The sequence below is a fragment of the Phoca vitulina genome, unplaced genomic scaffold (genome assembly GCF_004348235.1).
Source record: "Phoca vitulina isolate PV1807 unplaced genomic scaffold, GSC_HSeal_1.0 scaffold8, whole genome shotgun sequence".
In the NCBI taxonomy this organism is placed as follows: domain Eukaryota; kingdom Metazoa; phylum Chordata; class Mammalia; order Carnivora; family Phocidae; genus Phoca; species Phoca vitulina.
In genome coordinates, this window is record NW_022589711.1 from 55,061,311 (window position 1) to 55,073,340 (window position 12,030).

General features: G+C 38.9%; 1 protein-coding gene across 5 annotated transcripts in view; it reads right to left on the reverse strand.

Moving 5' to 3' along the window:
• The window catches only part of LPP (LIM domain containing preferred translocation partner in lipoma), a 646,157-nt gene that overhangs the window by 97,556 nt on the left and 536,571 nt on the right, over positions 1 to 12,030 (reverse strand). For all 5 annotated transcript variants that reach the window (XM_032406922.1, XM_032406920.1, XM_032406921.1 and 2 more), the window contains one exon: positions 9,137 to 9,306. In XM_032406922.1, coding sequence (XP_032262813.1) covers positions 9,137 to 9,306 — 170 coding nt within the window. The remainder of the gene's footprint in view (positions 1 to 9,136; positions 9,307 to 12,030) is intronic.

The following is a 12,030-nucleotide window of genomic DNA, read 5'->3' on the forward strand; positions in this document are numbered from 1 at the left end:
TGCCTGCAGGTCTTTGCCTCCCTACCCTCACCAAGGGCCATCCTGGAGCCTGCAGGGATGTGGTGAGCAGTAAGTAGCCTTGGTCAGCAGAGGGCTGGGGGCTAGCTGGGAAAAAAGGCTAAATAAAAACCCTTACAAAGGGCCATGCAGTAACTATCTCCCCTCCCGCAAAGCCTTGCTCTTGTATAATTACAGGGTGATGATATGAATGCCTGTTGAAGTGAGAGGTGCTTTCCAAAGCATATTCAATCCCCAAATCATTTTGCTCATGGGTTAATTATCCCTGTAAAATTTTATAGCATTCTTCACTTAGATCATTTATGCTTTTAAAGGTTTGCCTAGGTATTTTATAGTTTTTGTTGCTTCTGTATAGGGCTTTTTTTCCTGTTATATTTTCTAAACCAAAACTTATAATTTTAATTTTGTCAAGTTACTAAACTTTTATTATTCTAAGACTTTAGATTTTCTAGAATAATCATATCATCTATAAATATTGCTGTATTTTAGTCTTATGACTTTGAGTGGAAAGGTCTCAGAAAAAAAGGTATGATAAATGCTATTCATTTAAAATTAAGAAACACTACACACAAGTGACACTATATTTTTATAGAGATATGGAGTCAAAATACGAAGAAATGCATGGATATGATAAAAAAACAGATTTAGCGTAATGACTACCTCTGTACAAGAGTTTTGGGAATGTGATTAAGGACAAGGACCTCAGGGTTTCAGTGGAATTTCTAATGTTTTATTTGTTAAACTGGATAAAGGGTACATGATATTTCATCATATTATGTTTTATGTGTTAGAAATATTACATAATAAATTGAAATATATATGTAAAACAAAGAAAAAGTTACATATATGAAAGTTTATATAAGACTTTTTGTTTCCCAGTTCCCATTATGAAGGCTAGAATGTTAAAAACAATATTAATATAATAGCAGTGATCCTATGCATACCCAGCAAGATCTAGGAAGAAGGCTGGTCATTAGTTTGTTTTATCCTATTAAACACGTATCTTCCTTTTTCTTCCATTTTACTTAGAGCTTGTTTTGTGTTCTTGCAACTGTTTTTGTTTTAAACAAGGATGTATGATAAATTTCATTAAATACCCTTCAGGCATTTATGGAGATGACTGGTTTATTAACATTTGATATCTATATAATGGATTATGTTAAAAATGTTCCTAATATTGTCCTAACATTGAATTACCTGGGATGTTTCATTATGTGGCACTCAATTTGCTAATATTTCGTTTAGGGTTTCTGCATGGGTGAAAGTCAGATGACCATACTTTTCTTTTGGGGGCAACCTTGTTTATTAGTAATATTATTAACCAGGATCAGGCCAGCTTTCTCAAATGATCTGAGAAGCTTATCTTCTCTTGCTGAGCTCTGAAAGTTGAACTCGCACAGGAATCATTTGTTCTTTAAAGATCTGAAAAGTCCTCTCAGTGAAATTTCCTGGTGCTTTCTCAGGTGGTACGTCTGCATTCCACCCATGTTTAGGGGTTATTCAAGGGTTCTTCCCTTGCATTTTAAATATGCACAGGTCATAGCCTCTTCTATAAAATTTTAAGTGCAATAACTTTTAAATGTCTTCTATACATATGCTAAAGAGGTTCTTTTTCATTCCTAATTTTCTGTAATTTTTGTTTCTCTCTCTCTCATCTTCCCTGGATGCTTATTTTATTTCTTTCCAAAGAATCATCTCCTGGACCTAAAAATTCTAGTATTTTTCAGTTTATCAATAACTGCCTTTAATGATTTCCTTCTTCCTGAAGGTTGACTTTGTTGTCCTTTTCTAGGTCTTTAGATAAATATATATGCACCCTTTCTTGTTGCAATTAATGATCCTAGCTGTACTGGAATTCAACTCTGGCTGGGTCTCATTCTGGTTGTCATGCAGCGTTACCATCAGCACTACTTTCTAAGAAGTCTTTAACCCACAAGTATGCTTATTTGTTTATCCTTTGATAGGTTTCTTGTCTTGCTGTACTGCTATATGCAATTCTGTGAGCCCCAGTAGGAACTGTCTATATTTTCCTCTTAGACTATGAGAGGATGTTTTTTTAAATCTTCCATGGAGATTTGGAAAGAAGATAGAATCTCTTTGCTTATATGGATCCAATCAATCATATTAATCATATTACTCAACTTCCATAATTGGTTTGTCAAAGATTGCACGGAATGTGTTAAAGTTTTATAAAGCATATGGTTTAGCCATTTTCAGCTCGTATTTCATCAATATTTTTGTATTATATATTTCAATGTAATGATATTTAATGAAGAAAGGCTCAGGGCTGTTCCTGTGGAACTGTGACATTTATCAATAAAGTAATATACTTTGGCCGATGTAATAGTTTTGTTCTGAATTGTACTTTGTCTGCTATTAATATTGTAGTTAGTAGGTGATTAATATTATTTTCTCTTAGTCTGAATTTGCTATTCATCTTGTCCTCTCTCTTTAACTATTAGTTGTATTGGTTCATTGTTTATCACCATTTTATTAGCCCTAGATTTCCCACATACTTTATTTTGATTAACTTATTTGTCTGCTGGAATATTTCTTTGTCATTTTTTTTCCAGAAAAGGTATGTAGGTGATACATATTCTTTTTGAATGCCCATGGAAGATGTTTTGAATGCCCTTTGAAGAAGGCAAAGTTTGATGCATTGTCATGTAACAAAAGCAAGTTACTAATCAGTACGGATGGTATGATCCCATTTGTGTGTGCGTTGTGTGTGCACGCACGTGTAAACCACATGTGTACAGATGTATGGTTATATCTATACACAGAGATATTGAAATAGAAAAGGAGTGTGTGGTAAAATATAAACTGTTATTTAGATGGGGCTATGCATATTTTAATACATTTTCTAATTTTTCTCTAGTGAGCATATAATACTTAAAAACATAGTTGTATTTTTTTAAGAACGACTACCATAAGAAAGGATATTTTGAGCTCAATATTCTCTAATATGTCCAAAAATAAGGCAAAAGCCACTTCATGAAATTCAGAATGTAGGTTAACTGTATTTTTTTTAACTTGACACTATGAAAAAAATGGCAATAGAGAAAAAATTAATTATGAGAAAGGAAACCTAGTAATAAGTGAAATTTCCAGTGACTAGTTGGGTGCATGAAAAGAGCTGGGCTTGAGAGTCAAAGGCCGGGTCAAGTCTTGTATCTGACGCTCATGCTTTATGGAACGGAGCAAGCTGACTTTTTATAAAACTCAGCTTCTTATTCCTGGAAAGGAAGGTAATAATAATCATCCTATTTTCTAGGATCATTAGAGGATGACATAAGTTAAAAGAAAAGTGCTCTATAAAATTGAAAGCACTAAACAAATGTTATTATTATGATTAATTTTAACCATAAAAAGAAGGGTTTCCCCTTAAAACCTAAGGCATTTCAGGGAGAGCCACAAGTAAATGCTTAAGAAAAGACAGAAGGCTTGTGTTTTATTGCCAACAGAAGTTGAGCATTTCAGATTCTGGAATGCTGGAAGGCATGATGTATGTGGTCATCAATTCAAATGTTGGAAATGGAAGGCTCTAATCACAGAGGGCTGTCAGTATCTTCGTATCTTTAGGAAGTTGAATATTAGTTTCAGGGTGGTGATATGGACCTAGCAATCAAGTACAAGTTAGAAGATCTGTCCCTACCCTTGGTTTGTCTTTCGCTTTGAAAATATCAAAGCCGCCATCAAGTGGGACCAATAACCCCTCCACTCCTCTGCCCCGCACCAGTCTATTTCACAAGGTTCTAATAGGAATGGTAACATGCAATGAGAGGTGCTCAGGAGCACTGTCAAATGTAAGTGGGGTGCAGAAAGAGAGAACGATCAGTAGTAGTTAGCATGGTGAAATCGCTCTAGAGGATACTTGACAGATGTCCCTCTTTCTTGAAGCATTTTCTCCTTTCTGGAGAGTGCTTGAAGGATAATGATGTAACATCAAGAAGAAAGTATGTGTGCAGGTGCGCTTGGTGTGAGGGGGAAAGAGAGACAGATGCTCCTTGGAGGTGAGGGAGCAGGGGTGGGCAATGAGAAAAGAGAAGGGGAGTTCACGTGGATTTTTCAGCTTTTGTCCAAACTCTGAGCTCCTTTCCCAACACCCACATAAAGCACTGGCCATAACTGCTTTTAAAACACTATTCGGAGGAACTGAGCATATAAAAGGACAACTTTCCTGCAGAGGTAGGAGACTGTGGCCATTGAGTGACTAAGGGAGCAAAAGGCTGTGAGCATGTCGGCCACTAATGGTTCAAGCTCAGGAACCTTGCAGTGTTTAGTCTCCTGTGGAGCTGGCCTCCGATTTCCTGAGGGCTTTTAATCACTTGGATTTTAACTCTAATAAAAACGTCTGTACCAACTTCCACCGCTGGAGAGTTGGAAGTTGGATTTGATCCACTCTGAGTAAGAGCCCTGGTTTAGGGGAAGATCCTTGGCTGCCATTTCGTAAACAGACTTTTGCTGAGAATCTAGGATGCGCTACGTCTCAGGCCCAGACGCCCTTGGCAATGCTAAGGGCACAGCAGTTCTTTTGTTAATCTACACTTGTGGCTAAACCTGTCTCATTCAGGACAGAACACATAAGTGGGAGGCACGGCTGCTGCCCCTCATACTCATAGCAACATAAAAATCTTCTCAAGCAAAGCATGAACCTCTTCTTCTCATGTATGTCCTAATAGTCCTTCTATGACGTCCATTTATTTCAGTATTTCCATAGCAACTGTAGCTATGAAATTACCCCCAAACGTAGAGGATTTCTAAATTGTATCAGATTATGCTAAGGCAAAAAGCAACGATAATAATGTTTTTAATGGATTAAGCCCTTCTGTTAGTAAACAATTTCGTAATGTATAAAATATCACAATTGTTCATTCCCTGTCTTTGAAGACAGGGAAGAAGTTAATATCTCCCTTTCGTAAATGAGGATACCGGTACTCGGAAATTAAATGGCTTACCCAAGGTCACACCAGGAGAGCAAGGTCTAGAAGCAATATATTCTATTTATATCACCTTACTTCTCAAGGAAGCTTAGTGCTCATAATTTTAATATGTTCATTTACACAAATCCATAAAGATAATCAAAACTAAGCTTTTAAGAGATCACCAAAGTTGAAAAGCATCTTATTCGTTTTGTTAATAACTATACAAACTTAAATTAAAATAATTATTACAGGGGTGCCTGGGTGGTTTGGTCAGTTGGGTGTCCAACTCTCGATTTCAGCTTGTCATAGTCTCAGGATTGTGGGATGGAGCTCTGCATCAGGCTCCATGCTCAGCGCAGAGTCTGCTTGTCCCTCTCCCTCTGTTCCTCCCCCCACTCGAGCGTGCTCTCTCTCTCTCTCAAATAAAGTAAGTAAAATCTTTAAAAAAATAAAATAACTGTTACATAAGGCACTTATTAAATTGGTTCCAAGTAAATATAAATAAACTTCTTCAATAGTGGATAGGTTATAGTTTAACATATGGTTTCACATTGCTGATGGCTCTGTGAATTTGAAAAATCTTTCTAAAGAAATCGAGCAAAAGTTCTCCAAATTGCTGCAAAGTAAACTTGGTAATATAAATCAAAGAATTTATGCTAAGGAAAAAAATTCAAAGTAAAAGAATATAAAACTTTTACTCAGCTATTTATAGGCATGTTATTTACAATACTGAAAGAATGGAAAACACCCAATACCTTTCTAGTGGCAAATAGCTTTAAAATGTAGTATGCAAACATAATGCAAAACTAAACAGAAAAAAACCTAAAAAAGAGCAGTTATTAACAGTGGAAAGCTATATACATATTTATATTAAGTCAACCAATAGAAAACACAAAAGAAAGCACATATGAAATGATTAAAGAGAATTATAGTGCCTTACAGAACCAAACTGGTTTAATTACAGTTATGTATGTGCAAGGATTAAGGATTCAGGAGACAATAGGAAAATCTGAATAATCACTGAAGCAAAGATGAAGACGTAATTGGTGTATTTTTCCCTCCAAATTATGTAAATGGTCAATTTAAATATGATCTAAGTTGATCAATAATTAATTTAGGCAAGAAGAAATTAAATTTATATTAGGTGAGTCTCCTTCCTAAACTCAGAGCATCGGACATGGGTGGTCTTTACACAGAAATAATGAACTAAACCACGATCATGAATATTCTGATTCTATTACCAAAAAAAAAAAAAAAAAAGCTCACTGACTAAGCTGCAGGGCCTGGGTTTTCTCCACACTTTGTTTACACAGGATGTCTCTCGGACATCAGTTTCCACCAATGGAACCTGAGGCAGTTTGACTGGATGGCATCGCAGGTATTTCTGTTCGAAGGGCTTTGTTTCCAAGAGACAGACATACAGCCCTAGGATCCTCCTTACCACACACTCTGTCTTCAAAACCAACTTGTTTCATTTTAGTCTCCCGGCTTCCCCGATCCCATCCCCAAAGAAAACTTTACATTTCTAGTGTGGCAGCTTGTTGGACTTAACGAAAAGTCCCAAAGAAATTAAAATACTAACACATCCATCTGAGAGCTTGAGGGCTGTGCTGAACTCTCAAATCAATACTGAACAAGGGTCTCTGAATACAGCTTAACTGGATGCTGATAAGAATTAAATTACACTTTAGAGTTGCCATGGATAGAACTCATAAAGAAAAATCTTGATTAAAGGTTCTTCTGAGGGAGAGACGTCAAAAAGCATGGTAGGAATTTCCATTGTTTGAATTCACCCAGCTCTTCCGAGGATGTGATTAAATATTTCCCAGATACTCTTCCTTGTCATAAGCACAGTCTAAGCAATAGGGCAACCAAAGCTGAAGGAACTACAACTCAAGAATCACTGAGCCCCTATACCTGGCCTGGAGATCGAAACCTGAGCCCACACACTGTAGAAACCTGTGAGTTAGCCAGATGGCACTTTTTTTCAGTCTTATTACACACCCAGAAGGGCAAGAAAAGCATTTAAAAATGGGACAGGGGTATGCCTGAGAGGTTAAAACAATTCCCTAAAGCCCAAGGAGTCTCACGGCACATGTAAGGTCCTCATGTTCAGAAGTACTAAATATGCCAGGAACCTTACCAAAATTCATCTCAGAATAACACGCATTCCATTACCATTCCTTGGGCAGGCCAAATGTGCTTTACAGGAATGCCTCATTTCATCTTCACAAGCCTTTGGGGAAAATCCTGCAATCACCCCCATTATATATATGGGGGGACTGAGGCTTGGAAAGAGCTTTCTCAAGGAGACAAAGCCTTATAAGTCATGAAATCAAATTCAAACCATGTTCTTCACACCATGTTACACTGTTTCCCAGTATTGCTCATATGATCCTTAGCCCCAAGGGATACAAGAAAAAATGAAGGAGACTGCCACCAGAGCACCATTAAAGTAGGAAAAAATCAACAGTGCAGTCCAAAAGAGGATGAAAAATAGACACAGAGCTACACAAAACACAGCAGTGTGTGGTCACTTCGTATAAGGACAAAGGGCCACAGGTGCTTCCAGAGGCTCTGTGGACATCAGTGTCACAGAGCTCACTGCAGTAAGTAATTTCATGTGCTGGCCCTAAGCCATTGTCCATGCGGTCTGTTTACAAAGGCAGGGGATTTTGTAATGTTTTTCTTTTCAGTAAAGATTTCAAAGGGCTACATCTGAAATATTCTTATTTCCTAAGGAGGTAAGCTTCTGTTCAGTAGACTTTCCCTCATATATGTAACTGCCCCCTTCCAGATCAATAGGACATTACAGCGTTTCTGTTTATGTTCTAGACAAACTAAAAATGTGTGCTGTCAGCAGAGACGATGGGACCAGGGGTGTGAAGGACTGAATATAGCCCTGGTTATGACATCAACGATGGGACAGAAGAGGCCATTTTCCTCCTGTCCTTGTTTCTGTATTCTCACTTCTAAAAAGAGGAGTTGGTTTCCAGCTCCAGCATTGTGTGGCACTAGTACAATGCGATATGTATTTAAGTTAAGTTGCCTTCGGGGAGGAAAATGAAATAAAACTGAACCTAAGAGATGCAAAACAATATTGAATCCTGCAATATCTTAATCTTGAAGAACTTTCAGATCTGTGCTGTGGACGCCAGGGCTGCAATGAGTTAGAGCGGGCAGGTCATGGGAAGATACTGACAAGGCCAGAAACTTCTGCAGTGAACTTGAACCTTGAGGTTCTGCAAAGCTATGTATAACTCCTGAGACCTTGCACCCAAAGCTTCCTTTATGTTAAAAGGCCTGGGCACTGAGGCTAAACCATGCCTCCTTTGTGGGTTTGCAAAAATGCACCAATTTTTCCACTAACAAGTGTTAAACAGATTAAAATCATGCAGAAAGACAGCAAAGAGATGTTTTTTTTTTTAAGTTTAAAAACAGTTTATCAAATTGCTCTATCAGAAGATAGCTTAATGTGTAGATTGAAGTAGCCCGGTAAGAAATGAAGATAGCATATTTTTTAGCCACCCGGCTATGTTATTAAAATATAGTTGTTGTATTCTTAAAAAAAAAACAAAACTCAATTATTAGCTCAGTCAGCATTTCTATTCATTTTCCTTTAAGGGAAATTCATTTCCCTGTATCATAAAGGGTCTATCTGTTTGCATCACTGAAAACCTGCTGGGTACTGTAGGTAGGCAATCTTTTGGGTAGATAAGAGGCCATTCAAAGGGCCCAGGAATTTGAAAGAGCACTGGGGAGTCCAGAGGCCCTGCAGGGTTTCTTTACAAATACTGGCAAATTCAAATGCAGGGTGAGACCTAATAACAAGAGGTACAACTATGCCACTTGGGAAACCTTCTGCTGTGCAGGGGGCTGTGCGTGAGCTTGTACGTACACGCTTGAAAGGCCCGAGGGGATGATCTTCCCTGCAGACCACTAATTGATAATGAGCAGATCCTCCTAACATGCCTTTCTGACCCCATACGTACAGGGGACAATTGGAAAAAATTAAGATATGTCAATCTACACACACACACACACACACACACACACACACACACACACATTGGAATCTGGGGAGAAATAGAGATCGGCTGGCTACATTCTATCTGGAGTGATTGGCATTCTGCCAGAGAAGACATCTTTACAAAGCACGGGGGGAGGAGTAGCAGAGCAGAATGTGAACTTACAATGTAGCAGGGCTCACAGTAAGCTTTCTTCTCTACTGCATAGAAGGGCTGTCCCCGGAGCTTGTTGTTGCAGATGATGCAGGTAAAACAGTCCACATGGAAGACCTGATCCATGGCGGTGCATCCTGTCCCTTCCCCAACGACATTCTCCCCACAGCGAGCACAGCGGCCTGAAAGACAAAAGGGATTGACTCCTAAGAACACACCAAGGAACGCCTTCAGTCCTCCCAGGACGGAAGCCAAGGTGGAGGAGACAGCCGACTCATAACGGCAACGGCAGCAGCAAGACTGACACCACCACCACCGCCGTCCCAGGAGCAAGATCACCGGTACAGCCAGCCCGGGCCCGAGTACGGCCGCCATGATGGGGATTTTCCATGAGGCATTTGAGGAGTTGACCCTCACAGCTCAAGGACCTACAGAAAGGGACAGAGTAGGACTCAGGTCTCCTGAGGTCGAGGCCAGGGCTGTGCCTGTAATCTCCCACCAAGCGTAAGAGGAACACGACTCAGCAAGGGAGCCGTGGAAGGCACGTCCAGGAAAGTCTTTCTGCTTGGAGAGTCTACGTGTCCAGTTAGACTGTGAGGGAACTGGGTAAAAAATCAAACTCCAACTCCTCTCACAAAAGCCCAGGTTGTAAAATCTCTGCATCCAGCCCTCAGTGATAGATCAAAAGGGAGTCCCTTTTATTTCCCGACAGTTCCGGCTGCTAGAAAGTTCTGTCTCATATTGAGCCAGACTGCTTCCTCAAGCTAACTGCTACCCAGTTCTTCCAGTTCTGTCTTCTAGGGCCTCGTGAAACACGTCTCATCTCTTACACCTGACATCCTTTAAGTTATTACAATTCACACAGTATTGCCTTCAAGTCTGGTCCTAGTTTGAACATCCCTGAAACCTGCAACAGTTCCACCGACTTTAGGGTTTCGAGTCCCGATGGTCCTGGTTGTCACCGGCCAGCCCAGTGTTCTGTAAAAATCAGCATTCTTAAACTGATTTATGAGGCATCTGGACCACATATGGACATCCGATTTGGGTTTCAAAAAATTCATTGTTTTAAATAGGAACAATAAAACAACTGAAGACAAATATTTATGTCAGCTTGAGGCACGGCGCTGGCCGCAGTCTGTGTCTCTGTCTGGTCCTGTCATGGGACTCTTGAGCCAGAGCTCAGACCCACATCCAGTTTTCCTTCTTATTCTTTATTTCCATAAGTAGAAAGCCTTAACAAATAATTACAGGTCACTGGAAATGTCAACAAGAATCTGGGGGCTTTAACACATAAGTTGTAGCAAACCTAGTGCTTCCCCTATGCCAGGCATTTTCAAGGTGCTTTTAGACATGTTAACTCATTTCATATTTACAGCCACCTATGTCACAGGTCTGCTATTGTCCGTATTTTACAGATGAGGAAACTGAGTCACAAAAATGGTTAATGAAACTCAAAATTAAGTAGTCTAGCTTCAGTGTCCATGGTTTTAAGCACTATGTTGTCTGGCCTCTGCTTCATTCTGTGCATCGGGATTGAACACAGAGCTGACATTATGGGGAGATTTCTCACTGAAGACTGCTTTCAGCACTCCATCACGTTGGATTGACAATCATTTCACACCTACAAAGAGGAGGGCTAAATGTTTCAACTTGGGAGAAAAGAGGCAAACATATTTCTTATCCTCTCTGGTTGCACTGGCACTGGAAAATATTTCTATATGCTGTGTTGCAGGACTTGAATGTATTTTTAAAATATAACCCAAACTACAGATCATTTTCCCCCTAAGGAATAAGAAATATCAGTACTGGAAAAAGAGTTAAACTCTTGGAAACTGAGCTGCCTCCACTGTAGGTGATATTCTAAAGTTCTGATATCATATTCTTGATATTTGATAAAAACTTTTGTAATAAACTTTGTGGCTTGTTTTACAAACTTCTTCCCAAGAGTTAACTTGTACCTGTTTTTTTTTTTTTAAAGATTTTATTTATTTATTTGACAGAGAGAGAGCACAAGCAGGGGGAGTGGCAGGCAGAGGCAGAGGGAGAAGCAGGCTCCCCACAAAGCAGGGGGGAGCCCGATGTGGGACTCGATCCCAGGACCCTGGAATCATGACCTTAGCCAAAAGCAGTCACTTAACCAACTGAGCCACCCAGGTGCCTAACTTGTACCTGTTTTTATCATGAGATGTATAACTTTAGAAAGTTGCCTTTAAAATTGTGGACTTTAATTGCCTTTAGTAACAAAATTAGGTTATTGCATATGGCACTTGTTTTGCGATTATTCAGGAAAAAAAAAAAACCAACAGCTTAACTGGTTTACTAAAAAGTTCACTGTGCTATGTTTGAACTTGATGCTACACTCCTCAAAGTTTCATGTCACTATTTGTCATTTCATCACAGAAAACACCCTGCAATTATAGGCAAATGGATCACCAATTCATAAAGTCTTATTTTTTTAAAGAGTCATCATCATACTCAGTATTCAAACTTTTCTTTTACAACTGCTTGTGCACACTTATCACATTTGTCTTAGAATTTACAGATTCACTTCCAATATTTATATTGGAATCCTCTTTCACCAAAATTTACATTTTTAATATTAATCCAAAGTGGTATTTATGGTATTATCTTTATTACTATTTTTCCTGCTGTCACTGAATCATATTGAAATCACTGATCTGTTTTGGTGAACTAAAGGATAATGCAATACAATAGTAATAATGAAAAACACAGGTTTAGGAGCAGCAGAAAAAATACTAATGACAAGAAAATACTCTGAGCTGAATGGCACTGTTGGTGAACATTGGTCAAACAACACCAATCAACAGAGGTTTGTGACATATGTGCAAATTTTAAGAATGTGATGGACATTAAGGAGGGCACGTGATGTGATGAGCACTGGGTGT